The 18,485-nt window shown below is 40.6% G+C and overlaps 1 protein-coding gene and 1 long non-coding RNA gene across 5 annotated transcripts in view; one reads left to right on the top strand and one right to left on the bottom strand.

The window, feature by feature from the left end:
- Positions 1 to 18,485, bottom strand: part of SEC11A (SEC11 homolog A, signal peptidase complex subunit) — a 42,281-nt gene that overhangs the window by 8,025 nt on the left and 15,771 nt on the right. For 3 of the 4 annotated variants that reach the window (XM_043554683.1, XM_043554684.1, XM_043554685.1), the window contains exons 2-3: positions 11,966 to 12,075; positions 6,028 to 6,177 (exon numbers count right to left, since the gene is read on the bottom strand). In XM_043554683.1, the coding sequence (XP_043410618.1) occupies positions 6,028 to 6,177; positions 11,966 to 12,075 (260 nt within the window). The remainder of the gene's footprint in view (positions 1 to 6,027; positions 6,178 to 11,965; positions 12,076 to 18,485) is intronic. The other variant, XM_043554686.1, reaches the window with a different exon arrangement.
- LOC122468223 lies at positions 3,135 to 5,088 on the top strand. The gene is made up of 2 exons (XR_006293163.1): positions 3,135 to 4,417; positions 4,650 to 5,088. It is a non-coding gene; the product is annotated as an uncharacterized LOC122468223 (long non-coding RNA).

The following is an 18,485-nucleotide window of genomic DNA, read 5'->3' as shown; positions in this document are numbered from 1 at the left end:
CTGTAGTTACGTTTTTTAAAAGCTCATTGCTTATGCTTTATAGACACTTGCTAAAATATGTACATATGACAGGACATGACATTAGGATCTGATTTAAGTCACACAGGCAGGACAGTGGGAAGAGGTAGTGTAGGTGGGGCCGAACTGACCACAGATTAGTAATTACTGGGACTGGCTGACAGGTACATGGGAGTTCATTATACAGTGTTGTATACTTCTGCGCACATTAGACAGTCTCCATAATTAATTAATTAATTTTAATTTTAGTTTTAAGTAGGCTCCACACTCAATGTGGGGCTTGGATTCACGACCCCTGGATTCACTGACTGAGCCAGCCGGGAGCCCCAGAAATGCTCCACATTTAAAAAATAAAACGAAAGGAAAAAAAAAAAAAACGATATAAAAGAGATCTGAAGTGATATACCCAAGGTAAAAGCAGTGGCCATCTATGGCTTTCTTTAGCTTACCTTTTTCTTCTATTTCTTTCTCCAACAAACATACATTGCTTTTACATGTCAGGGTTTATAGGAAAAGCATTTTACTTGATCAGGGAATTATTAGTTTAATTCTGCTAAAGAACAGGAGGTTGCCAATAATTTTAAAATTTAATTGAAAGCAAAGTACATTTCACAGTTTGATAAAGACTATCTTAAAATTAATTCAAGTGAGTTTGGGTTAACTACTGTATTAGAAAGAAGAAAATCAGCCTCAGCCTCCTAATGACTGATAGCCACTTAGATGCTAAGCCAAAAATTAGCTTACTAGACACTAAATGTGCAGATGAAACTAAATTGGAAGGTGCTGCAAAACACCAAAACTAGTTAAGTGCAAAGAGACATGCTAAAAATGAGATTCTGGTTAGAAAAAATGCAAATATATACAGAGAAAAAAAATAACGTGTAGCTGACAAGTCGGTGAGCGAAAGAATGTCTGAAACAATCTGGAAAGTGAAAGAAGGCAGGTGCTGAGAGGGGCCGTCGCAAGAGTCAAAGTCGGGAGCGCAGAAAGGAAGAGTCCACTCAACCACGAAAACAGCAGCAAGCCCACAGAGGCAGAGGAGTAAAGTCAAGTTCGAGGAAAGGAGAACGGCGGAACGGGAAAGCTCCCCAGGAAAGGAAAGGGATGCTACAGCAGATCCGGGCTCTTCTGAAAGACCCAACTTACCAACAAAACACACAAACAGACCCGAGCTCCCGGGTCCAAGGTGCCGTCCGCAGGGACTGCTGGAGGGGTCTTGAAAAGCAGGGGTCCCCTTCGACCTGATGGGAGTGGTGGCGGCCGGCTCCTGACCCACTGGCCGTCAAGACTCACTCCAGCGCCTCACGGCTCATGGGCCCAAACACTGACCGGAGACACAGTCGCGGAGGCTTGTCCCTCACTAGCACATGGACCGAACAGTTAGCATGCTGTCTCTCCGAGGAGCTCGGTGTGTGTGCGGCTGAATTCAACCAGCATAATACCGTGATGCTGGGGCAGGGGACTGAATCACTTTCTAGATAGGAAAAAGACCCCAGAAGCCAAAGGGGTGCAAAACAATCTCTCTGCACAGAAAAAGCAAAGCTCGTCGTCCCAACTGCAAAAATTTCTCCTTCCGAACACCTGACCACACGCCGGTATTCAACATCATCAAATTATACCTTCTGTAATAGGCTACACTCGCTAAATGCGCATGAGAGTACGCTACGAAATAAGACAGAGTGGGAATTTGTATGTGAGAAAAACATAAGCATTCAGGGCGACTAACAGGCTAACATGAGGAACTGTTCAAGAGAATTAAGTCGACTGATGATAATTAAAAGCAGTGTCACCTCTTTACATGGAAACACAACCATCATTACGAGCTAGCTCTTTCGGGACTCATGTAACCTGGAAGAAAATGGAAAACAAGAGAAGAGTAGGGGGAGAGAGGGGTATTCAAAGAAGAGCTGTGGCACCGTTTGCCTCAGCAAGCGTATCTCCCAGCCCTCGTGCAGGAATGAGGCGTGAGAACCCCCCTCGTTTCGCTTGATTAAGACACAGTAATCACAGTCAACGCGGGAGGTGGCAGAGTCTTCAAAGACCACCACCGACCACCTTTTCGCAACACGCTATTTTCCAAACGACCTTCTATTCTAAATACTGGAAGTTTCTTAACGTTTTTTACAAGAGTTCCTGCCCGAGCTCAGCGGCGCACTGGCTTATGTGTGCTTTCCCACTGCCCGGTCACACAGCTCGGCGCACGCGGTTCGTGTCATCCCGAGAACAGGTAGGGCTAGGGAAGAACTACGCAGGGCACAAAGAACGGATTCAAATTCATGGACCCAATACCAACATATTAAGCGGTACTTGGCCAGCTGGTCTTTTAGTTTAGGGATTCTTTGCATACGGGGTAACACCAGTATATTCCACCATATGTTCATGAGATCATCACATTACAACGGGGGAGAAAATGTGTGTTTATAACACAAAGAGAAGATGACTCCAAATTTGACATTCTCTCCGGGTGCTAGGGTTACAGGTGATTTTGTTTGCTGTCTTTCCTAAATTTATACAGGATCGTGTGTATACATGTAATAAGAGTGTTCACAAGACGGAGAGTCAATATATGAAAAAAAAAGAGCTTTATATGATATTTACAAATTTACAAAGGCACAGCACACAAGGAGCAGGTGGAGAAGGAGGAATGAGATAAAAGAAAGAGGTCAGCTGAACAATTCTCACCTCTATCCTTCTCAAAGCTCAGGATTTTATTTTATTTTATTTTATTTTTAAAAAAAAAATTTTTTTTTCAACGTTTATTTATTTTTGGGACAGAGAGAGACAGAGCATGAACGGGGGAGGGGCAGAGAGAGAGGGAGACACAGAATCGGAAACAGGCTCCAGGCTCCGAGCCATCAGCCCAGAGCCCGACGCGGGGCTCGAACTCACGGACCGCGAGATCGTGACCTGGCTCAAGTCGGGCGCCTAACCGACTGCGCCACCCAGGCGCCCCTATTTTATTTTTTTTTAACGTTTTTATTTATTTTTGAGACAGAGAGAGACAGAGCATGAACGGGGAGGGGCAGAGAGAGAGGGAGACACAGAATCGGAAGCAGGCTCCAGGCTCTGAGCCATCAGCCCAGAGCCCGATGCGGGGCTCGAACTCACGGACCACGAGATCGTGACCTGAGCTGAAGTCGGATGCTTAACCGACTGAACCACCCAGGTGCCCCAGGATTTTATTTCTTAAAATAATGTTGGGATGAAAGAAATGAGTAACAGTACAAAAATCAGCCTGAAAAGGTTCAGGGCACATTTACCACAAACAATCCATTCTGGTGTCATTTGGTCCCACATTTAATAACAGTATTAACACTATTAAATCAAACGATTAACAGGGTGCCCAGGTGGCTCAATCGGTTGAGCATCCAACTTTGGCTCAGGTCATGATCTGCCAGTTCGGGAGTTTGGGCTCTGTGCCATCAGCTCAGAGCCTACAGCCTGCCTTGGATTCTGTGTCTCCCTCTCTCTCTCTGCCCCTCTGTCACTCCCGCTCTGTCTCTCTCTCAAAAAAAAAAAAAAAAAAAAAATTTAAGAAAAATATTTAAATGATTATCACAATCAGTATTTTAGTCTCCCCAAAAGAAAAAAGGAAATTGGAAGCTTCAGAATATTAGCTGGATCTGTTATCTAAACAGGACTTCAACTTGGAGGCATCTCCAGAATCCAAAATGAATCACCAACCTTAAAATATTCAGCATTCTGTTAAAATTATTTTTAAACTTTAAGGACTGCAATTGATGTAATATCTGTCAATGAACCTGTCCTAAAACAAGATGAACTGTTTAAAATAAAAAAACTCAATCAATTTTGAGGGACTGCATATGAAAATGGACAACTTTTGCTCTACCCAAAGCAGGGCCTGAGTTTAATTTGATTTTCTCTGCTAAGTTCAGTTGGTTCTGCTTTGCTTACAAAAGGCAACGCTAAGAACAAACGCCTCAAATTAACTCTGAGACTCTGGAAAACACTACCTGTACGGAATAAACCTTCATAATTCCACACTAAAGTTATTTTTTTAACTTTTAAAATTTATTTTGAGAGAGAGAAAACCCAAGAGGGGGAGGAGCAGAGAGAGAGAGAGAGAATCCCAAGCAGGTTCTGCACTATCAGCGTGAACCTGACACAGGCTTGAACCCATGAGCCGTGAGATCACGACCTGAGCCGAAGTCGGACGCTTAAGTGACTGAGCCACCCAGGCGCCCCCAAACTAAATTTCTAAAAAAATTCAGTCATTCCTTTCTAGTCAATAGCAGAATGCTGTTTTAAAATTATAATCTTTCAAAATACAGACTGAAGTTTGAAAAAAAAGAGCAGTCAGATCTTCATTTCATCAGTGAAGAAGGAATTCTCTTAAACTAGAATGTTTAGGGGATTGTCGAAAAGCAACAGTTGACAGGTCCTTCTTCTTCTTTTTTTTTTTTTCAACATTTATTTATTTTTTGGGACAGAGAGAGACAGAGCATGAACGGGGGAAGGGCAGAGAGAGAGGGAGACACAGAATCGGAAGCAGGTTCCAGGCTCTGAGCCATCAGCCCAGAGCCCGACGCGGGGCTCGAACTCACGGACCACGAGATCGTGACCTGACTGAAGTCGGACGCTTAACCGACTGTGCCACCCAGGCGCCCCAGGTCCTTCTTCTTTAAGTGGAGAAAAAAATTACCCTAGAGGGTGGGGTAAGAATAAGATAATATTTCTTTAGGGCTCCCCCTCATTCCCAAGAGCCTAAATCACCTGCTCACCATTCTACTTGTCCTCTGTGTGTCCTCCAGGACACCTACTTTTTCCTTCATTTTTTTCTTTCCTTCCCTCCTGAATGATTCCTAAGCTAGAAGTACCATAGATTTAGAAGGGAGGGGGTGAGGAATACAGAGCTGGACAGGGAAGCACAGGCTCAGAACTCACAGATCTTGTAATTCATCTTCCAAAACCTCTTAATATTACAGATAAAGAAGCCCACCAAGAGAGGTAAAGTTTTTTGCTCATTGTTATGCCCCACCTCTACCTCCAGGTGATTCTAAAGGTTTTACATATGTCGTTTCTAATTCTAAATCTTTAAAAAAAATTTTTTTTAATTTTAATGTTTATTTATTTTTGACAGACAGAGAGAGAGAGAGAGAGACAGAGTGAGGGTGGGAGAGGGTCAGACAGAGAGGAAGACACAAAATCTGAAGCAGGCTCCAGGCTCGGAGCTGTCAGCACAGACGCGGGGCTTGAACTCACGAACTGTGAGATCATGACCTGAGCTCAAGTCAATGCTTAACCGACTGAGCCACCCAGGTGCCCCCCACCCCACCCCGTTCTAATTCTGAAATGCAAGAAGGGTCTATGTTTAAAAGAGTAATTATATTTCAGAAAGTTTCTTTGGAATTTGAAAAAGTTGATAAATTTATTCTTGTTTGACATTGTCTATTAGATTGCCTTAAAGATTTTTTTTCAAAAGATTAAGGAGGGCTACTTCATCAATTACATTAGAAAATTCTATTTTGGGGGGGTGCCTGGGTGGCTCAGTGGGTTAAGCATCCGACTTCGGCTCGGGTCATGATCTCGCGGTTTGTGAGTACAAGTCCCGTGTCGGGCTCTGTGCTGACAGCTCAGAGTCTGGAGTCTGCTTCGGATTCTGTGTCGTCCTCTCTCTCTGCCCCTCCTGTGCTTGCGTGCTCTCTCTCTCTCTCGAAAATAAACATTAAAAAAAAAAAAGAAGATTCTATTTGGGACCATCTGTTATGTCATGTGCTCTGGGGGATGATATACAGGGCTATGGATCTGATTGTGAAGTAAAAGGCAACCAAGAAAAACTTCCAGAAAAAACTTCAGAGAGATAAATGAATTAATAAATTACTTAGTTTTCCAAATGTCTACCAAACCTTCAGGTGTTCATAAAAATGGACTGGAAGAAGTACGTAGGTGCTCCCTACACTTCTTAATCTTCAGGCCATCAAAATTAAATACTCAAAACACTAAAACATGAAAACATTTTAAAACAGAGAAAATATAGTTTGCACATACTTTTCATGAATCTTCAAGACTCGATGAACTATAGGAATCTCTCTTCCTTCTATCCTAAAAACAACAATTTCTCCCACTCGGATGGGATCTTCAACTCGGTTTGTTAAAAAGAGAAGATCTCCTCTATGAAATGCAGGTTCCATGCTGCCACTATGAGGGAAAGAAGTTAGTAAAAAGAAAGTGTGAGATTAAAATTACTTTCAAAATTAGATACTCAACAAAACAATCAAAAGTACCACCCTTGGAATATACTCAATACCTTAACAAATATATCAACATCAATGTATACTCTCAAAATATGGTTTCCACGGACTAATGAGTTACACAAAGCTTTCTTTAGTTTTTAGCCTTTACTAACTAGATCCATTTCAAGCATTACTATTCAAAGGAGCTTAAATCTTGAAAAGGGCAATGTTACTAATTCCTTAACCTTTTAAAATTTCAAGTGACAAATGGAATATAAAAGAATGAACTTTATAAACACTGCCCTTATTCCCACCTCATCTGAAAACGCTAAACATTATTCAAAATATATTCAAATGAGAACTGGGTCATCTTCTGCCATTTATAAAGATATAGACCAAGATGACCTTACGGTTTCGACCCATTTAGAAGGAAAAACAGCCCATCAAGTCAAAGAACAGTCAGCTACAAAGATAATGCTTCTGTTCTCCACTTATTTATTTTAAAAAGAGACACAAGAAAGAAAACCAAGAACAAGAGCAGGGATTTTTGTCTAAGAATTTCAGAAACGAGTAAAGGATTCAATGCCATGGTGATTAGTGAAGACAAACTTCTAGAGCGTCTTCTCACCTCTCCTCTGGTCCACCCTGTACCAAGTTCTTCAAAGGTCCTATGATATTTGTACTAATTAACGAACCTTTTCTTGCTATGAAGAAATAGCCCATCAGTATTATTTTCTGAAACTCGAACTCCAGTGCTCAGTAACAACAGATTTAGTAAGAGAAAAATAGATAAGGATTAAAATCTAATATAAGAATAATGACAAAGTCCAAACATGTCTTTATGGAGATTCTGGGACCTCATAAGAGAATATAGCAGTGGTTCCCAAACTTTGCTGCATATTAGAATCACCCGGGGAACTTTTAAAAAAATTCCACACTCTAGGTCGTATCTCTGGCCAATATAAAGCAGAATCCCTGGGAATGGGAGGCAGGCAGCAGTATTCTGTAAAGACCCCAGGTGATTCCAACGTATAGTAAAATCTGGGAACTGCTACGTACATGGATTTTCCGGGACATGTTTATTCTCAACACTTTTGTTAAGGTTCCTCAGGGGACAATGAGTGTTCCCTTTTTCAGATGTTCAGGCAGAAGACAGGACAGGTGTTTGGTGAAAACGTTAGAGAAAGTATTCTAGACATGTAGTTTCAAGGTTTTACTGATTGCTTTTTAAAATCAGTGACATCCTTTGTTCAAATAAAACCTTGCTTGAAAATTATATAAATAAAACAGAATAAAGCTGAGTTGCTATGGTTTAATAGTTCATTTTTATTGAGCATTTACTGTATACAAAGTGCTATTCTGTTTCTTTTAAATAATCTTCAGAACAACTCTATGATGTAGATATTTTTTATTAAATTTTTTAACACTTATTTTTTTTTGAGAGAGAGAGAGAGAATGAGTGGGGGAGGGGCAAAGAGAGACGGAGACACAGAATCTGAAGCAGGCTCCAGGCTCTGAGCTGTCAGCACAGAGCCCAATGTGGTCTTGAACCCACGAACTGTGAGATCATGACCTGAGCCAAAGCTGTATGCTCAACCGATGGAGCCACCCAGGCGCCCCTGATTTAGATATTATTATTACCCCAACTTTATAGATAAAGAGATTGAGGCTAAGAAAAGTAGAAAGTTATCAGCCAAAAAAATTATAAAGAGGAGATTTGAACAGGGACTCCAACAGAATCTACTCTCACTGTGCTAAACTACCTCTGAACCACACTAGAATTTTAGGGAGTATTATAATCATACTGCATTTAAGAAACGTCACTTCTGGGGCACCTGGGTGGCTCAGTCGGTTAAGCGGCCGACTTCGGCTCAGGTCATGATCTCACAGTTCGTGAGTTCGAGCCCCGCGTCGGGCTCTGTGCTGACAGCTCGGCGCCTGGAGCCTGCTTCTGATTCTGTGTCTCCCTCTCTCTCTGCCCCTTCCCTGCTCATGCTCTGTCTCTCTCTGTCTCAAAAATAAATAAACATTAAAAAAAAATTAAAAAAAAAAGAAACATCACTTCAGAAGCTACAGAGTAAAGGATATTTAAATATTAATTTTTTTAATGTTTATTTTTGAGAGAGAGACAAAGAGACAGAATGTGAGTGGGGGAGGGTTAGAGAAAGGGAGACACAGAATCGGAAGCAGGCTGCAGGCTCTGAGCTGTCAGCACAGAGCCTGATGCAGGGCTCGAACCCACGAATGGTGAGATCATAACCTGAGCCGAAGTCGGATGCCTAACCAACTGAGCCATCCAGGCGCCCCAGGACATTCAAATATTTACTGAAATAATGAGTAAACTAGAAAAGACCAGAAGGTAGACTGGGAGACCAGTTGTCCAAACTATTACTTGGCAACCATTAAAAGTGTTACTAAAAATATGGACACGGGAGGGGCGCCTGGGTGGCGCAGTCGGTTGAGCATCTGACTTCAGCCAGGTCACGATCTCGCGGTCCGTGAGTTTGAGCCCCGCGTCGGGCTCTGGGCTGATGGCTCAGAGCCTGGAGCCTGTTTCCGATTCTGTGTCTCCCATTCTCTCTGCCCCTCCCCCGTTCATGCTCTGTCTCTCTCGGTCCCAAAAATAAATAAACGTTGAAAAAAAAAATTAAAAAAAAAAAATATGGACACGGGAGAATCACAAGGGGACAAATAAAGAAAAGGATGCACATACAGAATTACTTCAATTATGTAGGAAGTAATATACATGAAAAAAGAGACTAAAATGGTAATATTCATTATATCCCAAACTACGGTGACTTCACGTCATCTAGATTCTTTGTGTTTTCAATGTTTCATACAATGAAAATATGTTAACTTTTCTGATTATAAAAGCATATTTTTAAAGGTCACTACAACAGCCCAGGCAGGAAATGCTGAGGGCCTGAAATAGAACAACAGCAGGGGAGACAATTATAAAAGAGTAGAAGAGAGAGGGAAAACAACAAATTTGATGGCCAATCGGATATGACAGAAAAGGGTGAGCAAGGATGACTCCGGGGTTTTCAACAATGGCAATGGAGCAGATGGCAGTGACGGTCACAGAAACAGGGGGAAGAAGAACAGGTGTGTGGGAAAGGAGATGAATTTTACTTTTATTACGTGGAGTTTCAAGTGCCTGGTCAACATTCAGATGGAGATGTCCAGGGTAGGGTGAAAACAAGTCTAGATATCAGAGAGAAAAATCTAGAAATCTAGACTTCGGCTCAGGTCATGATCTCACAGCTCGTGGGTTCGAGCCCCGCGTCGGGCTCTGTGCTGACAACCCAGAGCCTGGAGCCTGCTTTGGATTCTGTGTCACCCCCTCTCTCTGCCCCTTCCCCACTTGTGCTCTGTCTCTCTCTGTCTCAGAAATAAACATTAAAAAAAATTTAATACATCAATCATAAACTTTATAAAAAGTTATATATAAACCACTGAAATATTTTAAAATGGACTTCAGCTCTATTAAAGGGGAAAAAAAGTTTTGAAAGTTCCCTGAAACTCAGTTAATGAAAGTATTTGTCTTCACCTGAAACTAACATAACACTGCGTGTTAATTATATTGGAATTTAAAAAATAAATAAAAAATTATTAACAAAGAAAAGTTATTTGTCTTTATCCCCAATGACTTCACAAAAGTCTTAAAGGCAGGTTCTCGGTTAGCCTGAGTCCTTTGAGGCATATTTGGTTCCACGTAAAAATTATATTCCTCGAAGTTACATGAAACCTGGGCCACCTGCTTTTACTTGGCCACCCAATCACATACATGACCTTTCTCTAGTGACTGTTCCTTCCAGCCTTGATCAAATTCTCTTCCAATAGGACCTGGTCTCTTTTAATTTCCTTTCCTTATTTCACACTGGTAATCGGAAAAGCTTAGTATATAAATAAACCTCGCTGCAAAATAACTTATCCCAATGCCACTTTTAAGCCCCAAATGAGGGGCGCCTGGGTGGCGCAGTCGGTTAAGCGTCCGACTTCAGCCAGGTCACGATCTCGCGGTCCGTGAGTTCGAGCCCCGCGTCGGGCTCTGGGCTGATGGCTCGGAGCCTGGAGCCTGTTTCCGATTCTGTGTCTCCGTCTCTCTCTGCCCCTCCCCCGTTCATGCTCTGTCTCTCTCTGTCTCAAAAATAAATAAACGTTAAAAAAAAAAAATAATATTAAGCCCCAAATGATATTACAAATTTTCTAGCTGCAGGACCACCACTGTGTCGAGCAGGGCCTTAGTTGAATCCCCTGTTCATCCAACATCTCCATTTTAAGGGTCATGAGACTGTCCTTAAGCAGCTCCACTGAAGGGAACTCAATACGAAAGAATCCCAGAAGACTCTCGAAAAGAAGCCTCCCCGGGCTCTCTCTCTACACCTCTTCCCCACAGCGCCAATTAGTGTGGTTTCTCCTGTCAGTGTTTGAAACTGAAGCTCTCCACTGAGTCTAAAACTGTCTGGGAACTTGGGGCGAAGTCTCTATACTCCCAGACTAGTACATTAAATGCTTTCCCAGCTAATAAAATCCATGCCTTTGGATCTCTAGAATTACAGTTCCGTGTGACTGTTAAGAAACACAGAACAAAGGTATGCGTAAGAGCAAGTAAGGTAAGAGTGAGACACTGGAGACCCAGCGCCCTGGTGCTGGAACCACTTGTTGCTGAAATTTGTACATCCTTTTCTTTCTTTTAAAGTTTTCTTTAATGTTTATTTATTTTTGGGAGAGAGAGAGAGAGAGAGAGAGAGAGCAAGTGGGGGAAGTGCAGGGAGAGAAGGAGGCACAGAATCCGAAGCAGGCTCCAGGCTCTGAGCTATCAGCACAGAGCCCAATGTGGGGCTCAAACTCACGGACCGCAAGATCATGACCTGAGCCAAAGTCGGACACTTAACTGACTGAGCCGCCCAGGCGCCCCTGAAATTCATATATCCTAATATGACAATGAAGGAATCAAATTGATCTTGTTAACAGTAATGTACTAGTACCTAGAATTTACACATTAGTGATTTATTTTATATTAACACACCATTATCTCCAGAAAAGACTTGAAAACAGCTTACATAATTAAACCCCAAGTAAGACAGAACTATAATGATTCAATTCAACAACCAAGTGGTAATTCTCCCAGAAGGAGTTAGTTACTAAATTAGTTTTTTTTTTTTTTTAAAGCACTAGAGTATGAATACGAGGGTAGAGAAGGAGGAACGGTGGAAAAAAAATCAGTACTATCTGTCACTTTAAGAGACAGCATTGGTATCTTCAAAATCCTGAAGTCTATTTAGAAGTGATATTTAAAGGTCAGCAGGAAACACGGAAATAATCAGTGATGCTTCTGTACTGACACTGAGTGCCACAGCAGAAAAACTCTTAATTCGTGGAGAGGATACATAATCTAGTAAACTAACAACTAAGTATCAGTCTTGACTTATCAGAATGAAGAGCCTACCAAGACAGAAGAATTACAGGAAAACACAGTACATTGAAACACTTTCTTAAGAGATGTGCCCAAAAGAAAACTCACAACAGAGTAATTGTTTTATAGAAAAGTCATGAGCCCTTTGGGGTCTGAATGGTAAGTGCCTAACAGGGCTGTGCATTTCTCAGTTGAAAAATAGGAACTAACTTTCTTTCAGGCCCTCTTCTGGGAAAATGTAGTTTCTAGAACAATAATACAACGGTTATTCAGTCAGTCCATTTTTCTCTCAAGTAATGCCGTGCAACCCTATGCCGTGAAAAGAAGTTGTTACCTGAGCACCACTACGATCGGACTTTCACTTCCGGTTATGACCATTAACCCCTTCCAGATCATTAGTGCCGAGGAAACTATCATTCCAAAATTTAGGACTTGATAATACAGCTGTAAAAACAAAAGAGAGGAAAATCAGATCCATAATTATCCCCGCTCAAGAAAGCGACCGAGAGTAGTATCAATTTAAAACATTTCACGCAGTACCATCAGGGCAGCCGAAGTTCTGAAACGTTCTTTAAAATACTGTCATGATTATACATCAGCATCCCGGAACAGCCCTCCTACCACCCAACAACCTGTCTCCTTTTCGTTTGCTAAACACGCTACCCTTACAGGAAACTTCTGTTCAGAACTTTCAACAGACGTTATTTCATTTAGGCTACAGGACAGTTCCCCTCAAGTTCAATTTCATCCATGATACACACCAGCCGAAAGTAACATACCAGTGCTCCTGAACCCCTTCAGGACGTACTTCCCCACAGCACTTACCTCTTGATAACCGTGGGCTATTTGATGGCACGTGACTGCCCTCCTCATTTTATGGTTGAGGAAACCTAGTCTCAGAGGGAGGAAATGACTTCGCCAAAGTCATACAGCTCGTCAGTCACACAGCTAGGACTCGAAGTGTTAGGCCACTACTTGACAAATCGTCAAATTCTAGGACTTGAAGAAGCAGATACAACACCAAAAAGGCGTTTCATGTGAGGGAAATAATGTGAGCTAACTGTGTCGGACTGAGACAGGATAATGGGTAAAAGCAGAGAGGATGATTGACTCATTTTTGTTCCTTAAAAACATATATGTGCGTGTGGACATGCTGCAAGACAACGGGTCTAGTCTTTAAAAACTCAACATCATGGGGCGCCTGGGTGGCGCAGTCGGTTGAGCGTCCGACTTCAGCCAGGTCACGATCTCGCGGTCCGGGAGTTCGAGCCCCGCGTCGGGCTCTGGGCTGATGGCTCACAGCCTGGAGCCTGTTTCCGATTCTGTGTCTCCCTCTCTCTCTGCCCCTCCCCCGTTCATGCTCTGTCTCTCTCTGTCCCAAAAATAAAAAAAAAAAAAAAAAAACAAAACAAACGTTGAAATAAAAACTCAACATCATGAAAACAAAGGTGGGAGACTGCTCTAGATTAAAAAGGACTAAGGAGACACAACCAAATGCATTCAATGCATTCTGACTGGATCTTTGTTCAAAACAAAAAAATGCTTGTAAGAAAAAATCCCAACTATTCAAGCCATTTTGGGGGGTGCCTGGCTGGCTTAGTCGGTATAGCATGTGACTCTTGATCTTGGGGTCGTGACTTTGAGCCCCACACTAGACGTAGAGATGATTTTGAAAAGGCATTTTGGGATCAATTGGGGAAACTCAAATATGACTTAAATTCTGGCACCCCTATGAAATATGATGTGCTCTGTGGATACCATTAACATCATCCTCAAAGAAGAAAATATGAACATTTTCTAACAGACACAAATATTTGCTATTCTTTGAGTACTGGCGTAATACGAGCATACAGGTACAACCTGACACCTAGTTTGACACTCCCATTTACAGGTAGGGAAACTGAGGCACAGAGAGGTTATGTGATGTGCTCATGGCTGTACAGCTGTTGGCAGGCAGAGTAGTAACTACAACTCAGGTCTCCTAAACTCTACCTCTTTGAGAGGGTAGCTTCTGAAAAGACCAAAAAAATGGTCCTTTGATTCAGAAAACAGAATTGAGGAAATGGAGGAGAGGCTAGAAGTAGGAAAACTAGTTTCTAAGAAGTGATTATCGTCAACCAGTGGGTAAACAGTCAGGAATGCAGCTAAAGGCTGTATTTTCCAAATTTTTGATACTAAAAAAATCACCCACAGTACTGCTTAGAACAATAGATTCTACGCCCCAATCCCGAATTTCTGTGAGATTCCACACAAACTACCAAATGTAAAATACGGTTCTATTATCCCTTATTCAGGAGTCAGAAAGGTGTCATATTTCAAAATCGGCCAAATTTTGAAAAGGTAATCCTTGCGAGAACCATACATTTGCATAACACCCCTAGCAGGGTCTATGGCAATATCCCCAGATCAAGCATGTTAATATTTCTGTGGCAAAACTTAAACAATTCACACTGAAACAAATAAAATCTAAAAATAGCCATGTCTATCAGTTCAAGTATCTTTTTTAATGAGTTTTTTTTTTTTAATGTTTACTTATTTTGAGAGAGAGCGCGTGAGTGCACACACGTAAGGGCAGAAAAAGAGAGGGAGAGGCAGCAAATCCCAAGCAGGAGCTAGGGAGGCTCTTTTATTTTACTCTTTTGAGTAAGGCTGTTGGTAGGAAAAAGAGGCGAGAAAAGAAAGGGAGAAGAACATGACAGTTTTCAAATTTTTGCTCAGATAGTGTGCTTCTGCCTCGGTTTCGGCCACAGACTGACTTAGCTGCACACGAGCCTTTTAAGGGACATGCCAGTTATACACAGCGGGGGACTTTTAACCTTTTCCTCCTTAATAAGAACGATGGGGGTGACTTTGGTGATTAGATAAATTTCCCAACAATGACTCTATGGTGAAAGGCAGTATTACAAGTCTGAGGAAAAAGGGAAGGGTGGTTATGGGTGGAACAGTGACCTTGCAGGGACAAAGGACATTGTAACTTTTGTCTTTCATGTTTCTTTTAAAGAATACTTTATTAGATACCCCGCACCTGTTCTGACAATGCTGCACTGGTGCCCTTTTGAAAATGGAAAGATGACAATGGAAAGATTTTTATTAACAAAAAGACACTTGGAGGCGCCTGGGTGGCTCAGTCGGTAAACGGTGTCAACTTGTGGGCACGCACATGAGCACTCTCTCAAAAAGAAATAAACTTAAATAAACAAGCAAATAAAATACACTGTAAGTAATACATAACAAGAGTTCAAGAAAATTCGGCAAAATAAAAGCTGGTAAATTTTTTAACAGCCATAATCTATCTAGAAGATAGTGCGTTTAGATAGTGTGTGCGTTTATCTGTTATAGTTATCAAAGACACAGTGTATTTCTTATTCTTCCAAAAGAGATTTGAAAGTTCAACACATAGGGTATTTTCATAGAAGTCACACTTCTAGCAATCTCCAGCAAAGACAGAAGTGACCATGGAAGCAAAATGTGTCTCAGGGCTACAAAATTACAGTTGGCCTAAGTCTTCAATTCCTCTTAAGACCTCAAACTAACAGACTCATCAGTCCATAACCACAATTCTCCTGCTGTCTAACGCAAGAAAGAGGAAGTGCTTAGAAGCTGGGGTATTAGAGGCAAATATCCTGACAGCAGCTAGAAGTCATACAGATGGTGCTGGAAAAATTGAACGTGTTCAGAATAGATGCTGTTATTATGGTCCAGTAAAGTCACTGACAGTCCCAGTGATGACCTTAAATGATGATAACAAAAGATCTGGAATAGTCTAAACAGGCATAATATTAATAACAGTAAGGTAAGTTTCATTTAAGACAAACCCATTATATCTTTTAAAAATCTGACACATGGGACACTTGGCTGGCTCAGTCAGAAGAGCAAGCGACTCTTGATCTTGGGGTCATGAGTTTGAGCCCCATGTTGGATGTAGAGATTACCTAAATAAATACAACTTAAAAAAATGATAAAAAATCTGACACAGAAAACATATCTTTACAAACATACCTTTATACCGATATGCATTATCTTCTCATCACTGAAAGACATAAGCTACCAAAGCTCACTGAACATGAAACAGATAATGTGAACAGATCGATGTCTGTTAAAGAAATTGAATTTATAGTTTAAAGCCTTCCAACAAGGAAAAACTCCAGTTTCAAATGGCATTCACTGGTGAATTTTACCAAGCATTTAATGAAAAATCCTAACGATTCAATGACAACTCTTCTAGAAAAATTGCAGAAGAGGAATAACATCAAGCAATCTAGCATACAAGTAATGGGATTTGTCAGGAGGAAGGGGAAGACAGGAAAAACCTGAATAATGGCCAAAATTTTTCCAAATCTGATTAAATCTATAAACTTGTACATCCAAGAACCAGAACAAACTCCAAGCAAAAGAAACTTGAAGAAAACTACAACAAAATTAAAATAATCATCAAACTGCTTAAAACCAACGAGAAAGAGAAAACTGTAAAAGCAGCCAGATTTAAAAAAGACATTATGTAAAGAGGAACAAAGATCACAGCAGACTTCTCTTTGAAAATAACACATGCCAGAAGTCACTGAAGCAACATCTTAAAAGTACTAAAAGGAAAATCATCAACCTAAAATTCTATCTGAGAAATTTCTTTCAAAAATGAAGGCAAAATAAAGCCTTCCAAACATACAAAAATTAAAAAATACTTCTTCCTTAAAATTTTTTCTAGTTTATTTGAGAGAGACAGAGACAGCACGAGTGGGGAAGGGCAGAGAGAGAGACAGAGAGAGAGAGACAGAGAGAGAGAGAAAATCCCAAGCAACCTCCACACTGCCAGCACAGAGCCCAATGAGGGGCTCGAACCCACGAAGCCATGAGATCATGAACTAAGCCAAAACCAAGAGTTGGGCACTTAACCGACTGAACCACCCAAGCACCCCTAAAAAATACTTCTTCATCGTGAGCAGACCTACACCACAAAAAATGTTTTAAAAAGTCCTCCACGCAAAAATACCAGTCCCTCAAAAAATTAAAAACAGAACTACCCTATGACACAGCAAATGCACTGCTAGGTATTTATCCAAAGGATACAGATGTGCTGTTTCGAAGGGGCACATGCACCCCAACGTTTATACCAGCACTATCAACAATAGCCAAGGTATGGAAAGAGAGCCCAAATGTCCATCGACAAATGAATGGATAAAGAAGATGTGTATATATATACAAGGGAGTATTACTGGGCGATCAAAAAGAATGAAATCTTGCCATTTGCAACAACATGGATGGAACTCTTAGAGTGTATTATGCTGAGCTACATTAGTCAGAAGAAGACAAATATCATATGACTTCACTCATTTGTGGAAGTTAAGATACGAAACAGATGAACATAAGGGAAGGGAAACAAAAACAATATAAAAATAGGGAGGGGGACAAATCACAAGAGACTCTTAAATATAGAGAACAAACTGAGGGTTGCTGGAGGGGTCCTGGGAGGGGGGATGGGCTAAATGGGCAAGGGACATTGAGGAGGATACTTGCTGGGATGAGCACTGGGTGTTACATGTAGGGAATGAATCACTGGATTCTACTCCTGAAATCACTATTGCACTATACACTAACTAACTTGGATGTAAATTAAAAAGTAAAAGAAAAAAAAAAAAGTCCTCCAGGAGAAGTACCAAATAAAATCTAGATCAACACAAAGGAATAAGAGCAGATGTCAGTAAATACATATACACCTTTTCTTTTTAAAACAATTTTTATTTCAATATTTTTAAACTTTATTTATTTTGAGTGTGTGCACAAGCGGGGGAAGGGGCAGAGAGGGAGAGAGAGAGAGAGAGAGAGAGAGAGAGACAGAATCCCAAGCAGGCTCTGAGCTGCCAGTGCAGAGCTGGACACAGGGCTCAAACTCACGAACTGTGAGATCATGACCTGAGCTGAAATCAAGAGTTGGATGCTTAACCGACTGAGCCACCCAGGTGCCCCTTCAAATAAAATTTTTAAAGACAATAGACTATTTAAAGCAAAAATAACAATAAAGTATTGTGGCAAAATATACAGAAGTAAAATATATAACAAGAACCCAAAGGCAGAGGAGGGGAAATGGAAATGTATTATTGGAATGCTCTCATACTATACATGAAGTCATAAAATATAAATTGAAGATAGACTGAGATGAGTTAAAAAAAAACACATGATAAATCTTAAAGCAAACAAACAAATAAGGTATGCCTCACAAGCTAACAAAGGAATAAAATGGAAACTTAAAAAAAATCTAAAAAAACCTAAAAAGCACAACTCAACTAATCCAAAATAAGATGAAAAAAGAGGAATGACAAATAATAAACAAATGAGAGAAATAAAAAAATTAAGATGGAGATTCCTGAACACAACCATAATAATCACATAAAATGTAAACTACCTATATACTATACCAATTGAATTAGAAAAAAAAAAATGCCCGATTATATGTTGCCTACAAAAAATGTACTCTAAATATAGATACAAATGTTGTTAAAAGTAAAAAGACAGGAAAACATATCATGCTAATCGTGCTCAAAAGAAAATTGAAAATAAGACAGATGGAGGGATGGATGGATGGAGTGGCTATGTTAGTATCACACAAAGCAGATTTTATAGCAAATAATATTACAAGGGATATGAGGGTCATTTCATAATGATAAACAAGTGAGTTCACTATGAGGACATAATCCTAAACATTTATGCAACTAATAACTTAGCTTCAAAATACAGGAAGCAAATACTGACAGAACTACAAGAGAAACAGACAAATCCAAAGCTGTTAAGTTACTAATTTTTAAATCCTTCTATCAATAATTGATACAGGAAGAAAGTAGAAAATTAGTAAGATTAGAGAA

This window comes from Prionailurus bengalensis, chromosome B3 (genome assembly GCF_016509475.1).
Source record: "Prionailurus bengalensis isolate Pbe53 chromosome B3, Fcat_Pben_1.1_paternal_pri, whole genome shotgun sequence".
Classification (NCBI taxonomy): domain Eukaryota; kingdom Metazoa; phylum Chordata; class Mammalia; order Carnivora; family Felidae; genus Prionailurus; species Prionailurus bengalensis.
Note: the sequence above shows the minus strand (reverse complement) of the source record. Positions and strands in the feature narration are given on the sequence as shown.